Source organism: Hemiscyllium ocellatum, chromosome 2, assembly GCF_020745735.1.
Source record: "Hemiscyllium ocellatum isolate sHemOce1 chromosome 2, sHemOce1.pat.X.cur, whole genome shotgun sequence".
In the NCBI taxonomy this organism is placed as follows: domain Eukaryota; kingdom Metazoa; phylum Chordata; class Chondrichthyes; order Orectolobiformes; family Hemiscylliidae; genus Hemiscyllium; species Hemiscyllium ocellatum.
Window position 1 is genome coordinate 147,906,203 of NC_083402.1, and position 12,821 is coordinate 147,919,023.

The following is a 12,821-nucleotide window of genomic DNA, read 5'->3' on the forward strand; positions in this document are numbered from 1 at the left end:
TGCTTTTATATTCAAGTCCTCTCAAATTAAATGCCATAATTGCATTTGCCTTCCTAACTACTGACTCAACCTGTAAATTTACCATGAGAGAATCCTGGATGAGAACTCCCAAGTGTCTTTGCACCTCAGACTTCTGAATTTTCTCCCCATTTAGAAAATAGTCCATGCCTCTATTCTTCCTACTAAAGTGCATGATCTCGCACTTTCCCTCATTGTACTCCATCTGTCGGTTCTTTGCCCACTCTCATGACCTATCCAAATCCTTCTGCAGCCTCTCTGCCTCCTCACTGTTACCTGTCTCCCTACCTCTCTTTGTATTGTCTGCAAGCTTAGCCAGAATGCCCTCAGTTCCTTCATCTAGATTGTTAATGTATAAAGTGAAAAGTTGTAGTTCCAACACTGAGCCTTGGGGAACATCACTTACAGCTGCCATCCTGAGAAGGATCCTTTTATGCCAATTCTTCACTTTCTGTCAGACAGCCAAGCTTCTATCCATGCTAGTACCATGCCTTGAACACCATGGCCCCTTACTTAGTAGTCCTTCTATACATGTCAAAGGCCTTCTTGAAGTCCAGGTAGATAAAAGTCATTGGCTGTCCTTGGTGTAACCTGCTCATTACCATCTCAAAGGATTTAGCAGATTTGTCAAGCATGACCTCCCTTTGAGGAAACCATGCTAATTTTGTCCTACTTTACCATAATCTTCCAAGTATTCAGAAGTCTCATCCTTCGCAATGGATTCCAAGATCTTAACCACAACTGAGGTTAGGCTAATTTTCTGCCTTTTGTCTTACTGCCTTTTTAAACAGGGGTATCATGTTGACAATTTTCCAGTTGTCTGGGACTCTCCCTGATTCTAGCGATTCCTGAAAAAACACCATTCATTAATCAATACTGGTATTGACCAGTTTTTTTTAATTGTTAAACTTATTAATGACTAAATCATAATCTGATAATTGATCATTCAATTGTAATGCCTCACATTTGGATTATTTAATTCCTGATTGACAAGGAAGGAAGCAATAACTAGGAGCAGGTATGATAAAAATATTTCTGTGGTCATGACCATATGTTCCAGTGTTCAGAATAACTTTGCCAAATGATCAAACTATACATATTTTAAAAATTGTGTGCCAAGTAATATTGTTTTGTATTTAAATGTCCAGTTAATATAACAGTGAATAAACCATTCTGGATTTTCCTCACATGCTGTGAGTTTTGCCAGCATTGAATTTTAATATTAATCAACTGAGTAGATTACATTCCCATTTGACTGTTGTGTTTTTCAATAGTGCTTCTATATATTACACTTGATCGAACATCTGGTTGACAAGTGGCATGTTCTGTGTATATATAATTGGAAGGGATAAAACATGAAGAAAGTTGCTGCTCATATCTGTATAAGTTAATGTTTTACAATCACATAGAAACACTGTATGGTAAGTATTAAAGTGATTTATGAATGAATGTCATATATTTTGCCTCTGGCAAAATTTGATTAATCATTTTATTGTCAAGTATCGAAGGAAAAATATACTGCAGTTCGTCACCATAATTGCCAAGGTTTTCAAAATAAAAGTTCATTATTTCTTAATTATTTAGTAGTTTGCTAAGTTCACATTTTAGAAATTTTGCTTTCTTAAGAATTTGCTTTTATTTTCCAGTTTAAAAGCATAAAACATATGTCCAAATGTTATGATCAGTGGCAATAATCATCTTAAATGAGGTAGTGAGTCAGAGAAAGTGGTAGGTATGTGATTGAGGTGTGTAGGTGAGAGTCACAGATGGGAAGGTATTTGGGTCAGATACAGTTGGATGCTCAGGAGGGGTTGTCAAGTTGGTTGGGAGGTGAACGTGGGCTTGGGGTGATGTGGATCATTGGATGGTTGTCAGATTAAGATGTAGTTGGGGACATAGCCAGTGAGATTGGTCATAAGGATGTGGTTAAATAAGGTCTTGAGATTGTTGCCTGGGTTGTGGGATGATTTATCGGTCCAGTAGGTAGTCTGGAATTGTTGGCATGTAAGGGCAGTTGTCAAGCATTCCAGAGGTGTTATTCGGGATTGGTTATTATTGTTGAGCCAAATTTTAATCTTTCTACTTTGTCCTTGGTAACCACTGAAGATACATATCATCAGACTATCCAAAGGCTTACACTGTAATCCAGGATCGGAGAAATTCAGAGGGTCCTGGGGAACAGGGAAGTTGCCCACTGGAAGCTGAAATTTCCTGGGCACTTCCCATGGAGCTCCATTCATCAGAAAATCTGGCTCATTTAAAAACATTTTAATCTCACAATGTTATCTACAGTGTTATGTTACGAAATGGCATACATTTTGCACCATCTGAGCAATGGCAATGATGAGCAGATTGTCACTGCAGTCAAAAAATCTTTCATATTGACACTATTCACGTTCATCTAGGAACTTCTAAACCCAACTTTCATAGAAAGGCATGGCACAGTGTTCTTGAGCACATCCATTAGAGCAGAGTTGAGGGAAGGCAGGACGTGCCTCTTATTTATCAGCTATCAGGTAAGTTTAAAGAACTTGTCTTTGAATGTCAGTGAAGGGGTGAGTGGATGAGTGAGTGAAGTGGGTGGATTGAGTGTGGAGTTGGATGGACATGGAGATTGGTCCACTTGAGGGTATGTGGTGTAGTAAGGCTGGTAGGATTAGTCAGGCCACAGGTCATGTTAGGGAATGGTAGAGTCATCAGTTTGATTGAGGTGAGGTGTTGGTGGTGGTATTGAGGGTGTGTAGTTGAGTCAGATGTAAGGGTAGTCTTTTTGTGGGTCAGAAATGGAGCATCAGTTGTGAAAATACCCAGATGTTTAACTAGATTTTAAAATGTCTAAATTTCCTGAATAACCATAGGGGCAGTTACTGTGGACCTGTCCCTCAATCTTATTGAGAGTTAGGAGGATTGTCCATTGGACATGGAAAGTTCTTAGGCAATTCCTACATAGATCTGTACATCAGAACTTCCAAAATGTCTTAACATGCATTTTCGATCTCTTGTCTGGTCTCTGATGTTTGGAGACCAGAAGATTTTGCTCTTTATCCCAGCAATGCATTCAGTGAGAAAGTTATGTTGAAACACCAGCTTGTAGTTTTTATCATTTTTAATAATGTTAGCATTGATATATCTAACTTTCTACTGTTGAAAATACTATAGAAGCATCTACAATGTAAGAATATTAAATGTTATGTATGATGCTTCTCCTCAGACGCTCAACTACCTACCCTTACTCAGAGGCCCAAATGTATAGCCAGAACGCGGGAGGAACATATTTCGACTCCCAAGGAAATTCTGCCCAGGTGACAACGGTGGTCTCGTCCCACAACATGGTGGGCACTGGCGGTATTCCAATGGGCGTTACAGGCGGTCAGATAATCAGCAGCTCAGGGGGTGCCTATCTCATCGGCAGCTCAATGGATGGATCTAATCACCCAGTTAGCCACACGACACGTGCTTCTCCAGCAACTGTAAGTACTTGTAGAAAATAATGCATCATGCTTTGGTTTGCTACAAATTTTAATTCATTTTCTGTTAATTGTATTGTTTTCATATAAAAATTTTTGAACCAGGGATCGAGGTTGAGTTAACTGAAAATAGGTGCTGTTACATTTATAATTTGTAATTAAAATTTTCTGGCTGGAAATGACTAGAACCAATCTTTTGTTCAATTCCTCACTTCATTTATGATTTTGTTTTTCACTGTTTCTGTTTTACGAAAATAATTTTAGAAGTGCAGTTTCCATGATTGCTTAACACTGTAGCTCATTGGCACATATTTTAGCATAATTAACTCATAATGGAGTCTACGTCCATAGCATGGCTTGCTTGGAGGCAACAATCCTTACACCATATAATGAATGGTCTAAGTATTTTATTTCATTAGTAAAGAGAAACAATCATGGGAGTTGCAGGGAGGCTAAGTAGTGACCTGAAAAAGTCTTCAGGACAATTGCTGCATCTGATTTCCCAAGATGTTTCCATGAGAAAGTGAAGTACATTATTTATGTCTCATGGGTGACCAGTGGTTCCAGTGAAGATTGCTAGCTGCGCACGGGCTTGCCACTTGCCCAGCTAATTACTAGCACATTTAGGCCATAGGCCTCCTAGTTCTCTATTATAGGGACCTAACATATTCAGTCATCTGCTAGACACACCAGAACAAATTATGCAACAAGACCAATACCAATGCAGAAAATGAGCCCAAGGTGCATCAGTTTCTAACCCCTTACTACATTTTAATTACCTTTGTACATATTTTCAAATCTGTGGAGTGTTACATTCAGAAAAAAATTGTTACATAATTCCAGGAGTTATTCCCTGTTGGAATGACATTCAGACTTATCAGTGATTAACTAAATTAAATTCTATCTAATATGCGTGTATTAACACTCAGCTTGTATCTCTCTAGACTGCTTTGGTTATTGTTTAAAGAGTGGTCTATTGTTAGGTTTATATGTAGGCAGTGTCAGACGCACATCAGGGTGTGTAAAAGACTGATGCGCATTTGGCCTTGCAGCTGCAACCATTGTTAGTAACTGTGGTTTTCCCCTTACTATCCACTGTCCTTGTTTTCTACCCACACTCAGCCAATGATGTGAGTGATCGGGACAAGAGCTGAATGTGAATTACATGGGAGGGATGTACAAATGTGACGAAATTTCATAACAGATAAGGTGAGGAGGGGGGAAAGATATAATGTGGGAGAGATGGAATGTTTGATGTGATGATAGAAATGGTTAAGTGAGAGAAAATGGTGGGAACAATTATTTGATTGTCCTGAAAATGAAAATTCACTAGATATGAAGGAAAAATGGTCAAAGAAAAGCTGTCAGATGATTGCTTTTAAAAATCAGCATTTATTCAAGAGATGAAGATTATAACATCCCATACCTTCCAGATTTTCAATCAATGTAACTTCACTGGACAATATCACCAAACAAATGTAAACTCTGAGAACAAGCAGTTATAGATATTTTCATTAAAATATTCAGATGTATTATCAAACACCTCTGGAAGCAGGTATGACTTGAACCCAAGCCTTCTGAGTTAGAGATAGTGACACTTCCACCGCTTCACAAGAGTGCTTAAGGAGTAGTTATAATGTTGCTAGGAATTCTGGAACCTTACCAAGATTTTTGCCATGGCATTATGTTGTGAATGCTTAGCTGATAATCAAAAGCTATAATGATCTCAGCAAGAGTTCTGAGTACGTAATTAGATTAACTATTTTAAGACTCCATTAAAGCGTTAGGTATCTTTATGGTGTCTGAACTAGGTTTTGTTTGTTTTTAAACGGGATCAACAATTGAAATTTAAAAGCTTTGAATGGGAATGGTTTTCACCAAGTGGGTAAGACGAAGTGTTACCTTAGATTTATTAGAAAATTATTTTCTTTCATCTCCACATGTACCTGAGTGCTTCCATTCTGGATAATGTATGAGTGGTTATTGAGCTCGGGTTTAAGAGGACTCAGATGGTGTGAATGCTAGTTCAGGTCCATGGATTGGCACTTAACATGGAGGATATCAGTGCAGCAGTATCTATTTAGAAGTGTTATTTGATTGAGACATAAATGTAACTAATTAGAAAGGACACACATTGATGGTCGAAAAAATTAAAGGGTAGGGATTTATGTGGAACATAGAATTAACCATTTAAAGTTTCCATGTCAGCTAGCATGAAAAACGAGAAAGATTCATTTCAAAATTAGGGTATACAGAGGAATCTCAATTATCCGAATATTGGATCATTCGGCAAGATCGCAAAGTCCCGATACTCAGCTAAACTATGTTACCCAGCATTCGATTATCCGGAATTCGATTAACTGAATGAAATATTCTCCAACTCTGTCCTTCGGATAATCGAGGTTCCTCTTTACCTGGAAGGGAGCATAGAGATAAAATACATATACTATTAATTAATAGACTAGTACTCTGTATAGACAAAGCTAAAAGGTATAAACAATAATTTCCTCACACTGGAGGTGACCTGGAAAGAGATATGACTCCATCACATGAAGATGTGAAAATAAGATGCTAACTATAAGAGCAATAAAGAACTTAACCTCAAGCATCCAGCTCATAAGAGATAGAATTGAAGATCCTTAACAAATTAATATCTTTGGACTCCAGGATCAAATACTCATGTCAAAAACAGTTAGAAATGTTAGCTCAAGATAGAGAAATGAAAAATGCTTTAATTGATAACCTTTAACAAAATACAAGGGAAATACAAAGGAAATCCTCATATCAGAGTTATGAGATATCACAAGCAAATTGTTGAGATGAAAGTTCACAACTTTATGATGGAATCAGCACCAAATAATAGAGAAATAATGATTATACAGGATCACGTAAAAGTGGGATTAGCAAATTGGAGGGAACAGACAATATAAAAATAAGATCCTTTCACTGAAAGTTTCAGATATAATAGAAGCCTGCAGATAATACTCCTCTAAAGATTTCTTTTCCGCTAGCAGAAGGTATCTTACTCACTTGGACCTTTAACGTAAAACTTTAATGTTTTATTTGTAGGTATTCCTATATATTCTTGAATAGTTTTAAACAACATCAAACTGATTCTATTAGATTTGGTATTGTATCTTTTGATTAGTTTTTTTTTGGCTCAGCAGTTAATGTGTAATTTTGCAGATCTCAAAAGAGACTTTGGGAGTTCAGTTATGTAAAATACCATGCAGATAATAATCAAGGCTCATGGAATGCTGGCTTTTATATCTAGCAGATGGAAATATAAGAACACTGAAATTATGCTGCAGCTATACAAAACCCTCGTTAGACCGCACTTGGAGTATTGAGATCTGATCTGGACACCACACCTTTAGAAGGATATATTGATCTCACAGGGAATATAATGATGTCTGGTCTTTCAGAACTAGGTTATGAGGAGAGTATGTAAAATTAGACTTTTTTTTTCTTTGAAATTTAGAAGGCATGATCTAATTGAAGGCTTCAAGATCTAAACAGGAAAAGACAGAGTAAATCAAGGTAAACTATTTTCACTGGTTGGCAATTCTAGAACCAGGGGCCAGAGTCTGAGAATTAGGGCTACAGTGTTCAGGAGAGATGTTAAGAAGAAGCACTTCTACACTCAAAGTCATAGAGGCATGGAGCACTGAGATGTACAGCTTGGAAACAGACCGTTTGGTCCAACTAGTCCGTGCCGACCAGATATCCCAACCTAATCTAGTCCCATTTGCCAGCACTTGGTCTGTGTCCTTCTAAACACTTCCTATTCATATACGCATCCAGATACCTCTTAAATGCTGTAATTGTACCAGCCTCCACCATTTCCTCTGGCAGCTCCTTCCACACATGCACCACCCTCTGCGTGAAAAAGCTTCCCCTTAGGTCCCTTTTATATCTTTCTTCTCTCACCCTAAACCTATGCCTTCTAGTTCTGAACCCCCCCCCGCCACCCCCACCCCGGGAAAAGGACTTTGTCTATTTATCCTATCCATGCTCCTCATAATTTTGTAAACCTCTATAAGGTCACTCCTTAGCCTCCAACGCTCCAGGGAAAACAGCCTCAGCCTGTTTAGCCTCTCCCTGTAGCTCAAATCCTCCAACCCTAGCAACATCCTTGTAAATCTTTTCTGAACCCTTTCAAGTGTCACAACATCTTTCCGATAGGCAGGAGACCAAAATTGCACACAATATTCTACAATGGCCTAACCAATGTCCTGTACAGCCGCAACATAACCTCCCAAGTCCTGTACTCAATACTCTGACCAATAAAGGAAAGCATACCAAATGCCTTCTTCACTGTCCTATCTACCTGCGACTCCACTTTCAAGGAAATATGAACCTGCACTCCAAGGCCTCTTTGTTCAGCAACGTTCCCTACGACCTTACTATTAAGTGTGCGAATCCTGCTAAGATTTGCTTTCCACAATGCAGCACCTCGCATTTATTTAAATTAAACTGCATCTCTCATTCCTCAGTCTATTGGCCCATCTGATCAAGTTCCTGTTGCAGTCTGAGGTAACCTTCTTTGCTGTCCACTACACTTCCAATTTTGGTGTGATTTGCAAACTTTCTAACTATACCTCCTATTTCATATCCAAATCATATATATAAATGACGAAAAGTAGTGGACCCAGCACCGGTCCTTGTGGCACACCACTGGTCCAGTCTGAAAAACAACTATCCACCACCACCACCCTCTGTCTTTTACTTTTGAGCCAGTTCTGTATCCAAATGGCTAGTTCTCCCTGTATTCCATGAGATCTAACCTTGCTAATCAGCCTCCCATGGTGAACCTTGTCAAATGCCTTACTGAAGTCCATATAGATTATGACCACTGCTCTGCCCTCACCAATCCTCTTTGTTACTTTCTGAAAACAAGTCACTCAAGTTGTTTGAAAGCACTCAAGTTCGTGAGACAAGATTTCCCACAGACAAAGCCATCCTGACTATCCCTAATCAGTCCTTGCCTTTCCAAAAACATGTAAATTGTGTTCCCTAGGATTCCACCACCGACGTCAGGGTCACTGGTCTGTAGTTCCCTGGCTTGTCCTTACCAATTTTCTTAAATAACGGTACCTCGTTAGTCAACCTCCAGTCTTCTGGCACCTCACCTGTTATTATTCTGATGATACAAATATCACAGCAAGGGGCCCAGCAATCACTTCCCTACCTTCCACAGAGTTCTCAGGTATACCTGATCAGGTCCTGGGGATTTATCCACCTTTATGCGTTTCAGGACATCCAACACCACCACCTTTGTAATATGGACATTTTTCAAGATGTCACCATCTATTTCCTAAATTCTATATCTTCCATGTCCTTCTCCACAGTCAACACTGATGCAAAAGAATTATTTAGTATCTCCCCCATCTCCTGCAGGCTCCATGCAAAGGCTACCTTGCTGATCTTTGAGGGGCTCCATTCTCTCCCTAATTACCCTTCTATCCTTAATGTATTTGCAAAGGGTGGGCTATGTTCAGTACCCATGCAGTCCACACAGCAATGATTTCTGGAACCGTTGTTAATTTTAAATCCAACAGAGAGTAAGTTTTGTAAATCAAAGCTATAAAGGGATCTAGACCAAAGGTGTGTAAGTGGAATTAGGCCACAGATCTGCATGATCTTAGTGAATGGCAGAACAGGCTCAAGGGGCTGAATGGCGTACTTCATTCTTATGGTCCTTACCCTATCCATTTAAAGTTTATTGCTTGCTAACTTCCATTAATAAAGTTCGTAAAAGTTTCATTTGAGTAATTTTGTTAGAGCTGAAATTAATCCTACCGCCCTGTATCTACTGTAAGTGGTGAAGTATATGGACTGAAGAGAGAAATCTTAGATCCTTAAAGTATTTTGGATGCTTACATCCTTATAAAATTAAGCAGACTGGTTGTTAGTTTCTTCTCCTGTAGGATAGTTATGGAATTAACTGGCTGGAATTTAGTAGACAGAAGTTATGTGAGAAATACATAACTTCTAACTTAGCTCCAATTAAGAGTCAAAAGCTCAAATCAGTTCAAGAGGAGGCATTGGGAGCGGGGGTCTGAGAGAACCAAGATAAAGCTTTTAAATAGCCCTCCAAACAACTGCTTGGTACGTACTTGCCCCTACGGCTGCCTGTGCACTGCTGCTGGGTTCATAAGGCTAGTTTTAATCCGACTCACCTCTCTGAAGTGAAAATTGCATTTTTCAAACATTTATTTGTGAAGGCAGGTTAGGAGAGTTCACTAATTAAGCTCGCTGCATCTGTTGCCAAAATCCACACAGATAATTTATACCTTGAATACTATTGAGTCTATCAGATGTAAACCTGACTTTTCAACTCCGAAGAAAGTAGTTTTCCCATTAGGCTGTCAAAATGATGAAAATGATCAAGTTACATTTGAGTTAATCATTTCAGAATGTATTTCCAAATTTATTGAAGTATAAATGGCCAATACATCATTTTGACCCAGTGTGAGATAATAATTACCTTGCCTAATTGAGGTGTCAATTTTCCCCACTCAAATACTCCGCAACATTGTAATAGTAATGGGAAAAATGCTGCAGTCCATTATGGCAGATATAATAGCAGAGCACTTGGAAATAGTGACAAGATCGGACAAAGTCAGCTTTGATTTAAGAAGAGGATACTTGGTAAATCTGCTGGAGTTTTTTGGGGTTGTAATGAGTAGAGTGGGTAAGGGGGAGCCAGTGGATGCAGTTTACTTGGATTTTCAGAAAGCTTTTAGGAAGGTTTCATGTAAGAGATTAACATGTAAAATTAATGCGCATACCAATTAGAGATTGTGTACTAAAATGAATAAAGAACTATCTGGCAAACAAGAAACAAAGAGAAGGAATAAAGGGTCTTTTTCTATGTGGCAGCCTGTGACTTGTGAGATAGCACATGGATCAGTGCTACAGTTCCGTTATTCACAAAATATTAATGATTTCGATGAGGGAACTAACAAATATACATTTAACTCCAAATTTAAGATGATACAAAGCTGAGTGAGAGTGTGAGCCATGAGGATGATGCTTCACTGTGATTTGGACAAGTTAAGTAAGTGGGTAGATGCAATACAATATAGATAATGTGATAGATTGGAAAGTGGGGAAGTGCAGTGAAACCTGAATATGCTTGGACGCCATTTGCTGAAGATAAGCAGACAGGTACATCAGGCGGTGAAGAAGGCAATTAATATGTCAGTTTTCATTGCAAGAAAATGAGAGTACAGAAGCAGGCATGTCTTGCTGTGATTCTATAGGGCCTTGGTAAGATCTCGCCTAGAGTCTTGTGTAGAGTTTTGTCTCCTTATCTGAGGAAGAATCTAGCTATTGATGGAAGGCAAAGAAGGATTACCAGATTGATTCCTGTGATGGTGGACTAACACACGGGGAGAGACTGGAACGGTTAGGACTGTATTCACTGGAGTTTAGAAGAAAGAGGGAGATCTTATTGAAACCTAGAATGTTCTTAACTGGATTAGACGGGGTAGATGCAGGAATGAAGTTCTTGATGACCAGAGTCCGGAACCAGGGATCAAAGTCGAAGGATAAGAGATAGACTGTCTAAGACCAAGATAAGGAGAAATTGCTTCACCGAGAGAGTGGTGGTCCTATGGTATTCTCTACCACAGGAAACTGTTGAGACCAAAACATTGAAAACTTTCAGGAAAGATGTCAATATAGTTTTTAGTACGAAAGACACTATACACTATGAGAAGAAAGCAGTAAGTTAAATGAACAGCCATGATTGAGATGAATGGTGGAGCAGGCTGTAAGGGCCTACTCTTGCTCCAATATTGTAATTTCTATGTTTTCATGATATCTATATAATTACGAACACAAAATTACGTATATTAAATCACAAAAAATAAAATGTTACACCACCACCATGAAGCTAAAAAGTATTGCCCAGATTAAGATACATATTATCATTGCCAAAGTCCTTGCCATGATGTAGGGGATTGCTGAATCAACACTTTGTGATGGCTTTAAGATTACGAAAATTTGACGAGAAAACCCACAATGCTGACAATAAGTGACTGAGGCTGTATTTACACTGGTGACATCGCAGAAATCTGAGGGTGTATCCAGGTCCGGTCCTATTTTTCAAGCTCGGGCTAAGGGTTCATACAACCAGATAAGTGGAAATACTTCAAAGTTACTGTGAGAAGAAAATTAATATGTGCTGGTGGAGCAGCTGCAAAGTCGCTTCCTGCTGAATTAATGATTTCTGTACTTGGACCTGAATTAGACACTCACAACATGGATTCAAGGCTGAATATGGTTCCTGAGCTCAAATGTTAGTCAGTGGAACATACCAAAACTTTTACAACATCCATCAAAAAGTAGGTGTTGATGATGATGATGATGACGATAAAAGAACAAAGGTTAAGCCACTGCCATCATCCAAAACAGTCATCTACCAAAAAGGAACTGCTGAGATGATTACAAATGAATGAAGAATCAACCGCTGCAAGTATGACATAACCTTCAAACATCCTACACCTAACAATGACAGAAAAAAGGAGTGTTTGTGACCAACTAAAAATGATTGACCGCATCAATATGTGTCCATCTTATAATCATGATTGTGCATGTATTTTCCTATTTTTGGACTGAAATAAATGAAATTTTAATTGTTGGAATTAATTGTCTTAATTTTATTTGTTCCATCAATCTTGATACTAACAAGCATGTTTTTCAAAGAACGTTATTCCAATTCGATTTTATCTATAACACATGCTCGTGTTGTTGACCCGGTGGGTTGCATTATAGTGGCAATCCACTGTATTTACTGCCTTGTATGAGGCTGTGAATGTGCAAGGTGCTCATAATTCCCATCAGAGCAATCAAGCCTCAGCAAGTGTTGACTTAAGTTAATACGATAAAGGATAACAAGCAGCTGAACTGCATTATGGGATGTAATTTCACTTTGCATGTGCTTCTACATGGAAGCTTTTCTTTTGGTGTTCCATGATGATAAACGATATTTAACTGTAGTACAAATTGCTCTTTGTTACATTTCAAAGGCAGTCTTTAGCATATCAAATTGTGAGACAGATGCATTGTTTTTAACAATGTAATTTGAATTTAATCAGCTGCATTTGTTTTAATAGTAATGTAAATATTTATAATCATTGCAATTATGAGTTTGATATGAACAAGAAACCAGTCAGCCCTTTGAGCTGCTCACCATTCAATAAGGTTATGGCTGATCTGATTTCAACCTTCATCTTTCATCTCGTTGATAGCCAAGAATCTATCTACGTCTGCCTTAAAAATATTTAGGATTTTTGCATCCACTGCCTTTTAAAGAAGGGAATTCTG

At 38.4% G+C, this 12,821-nt stretch overlaps 1 protein-coding gene across 6 annotated transcripts in view; it reads left to right on the plus strand.

The window, feature by feature from the left end:
• rfx3 (regulatory factor X, 3 (influences HLA class II expression)) overlaps positions 1-12,821 on the plus strand; it is a 264,347-nt gene that overhangs the window by 135,962 nt on the left and 115,564 nt on the right. For all 6 annotated transcript variants that reach the window (XM_060846800.1, XM_060846824.1, XM_060846838.1 and 3 more), the window contains one exon: positions 3,230-3,488. In XM_060846800.1, coding sequence (XP_060702783.1) covers positions 3,230-3,488 — 259 coding nt within the window. The remainder of the gene's footprint in view (positions 1-3,229; positions 3,489-12,821) is intronic.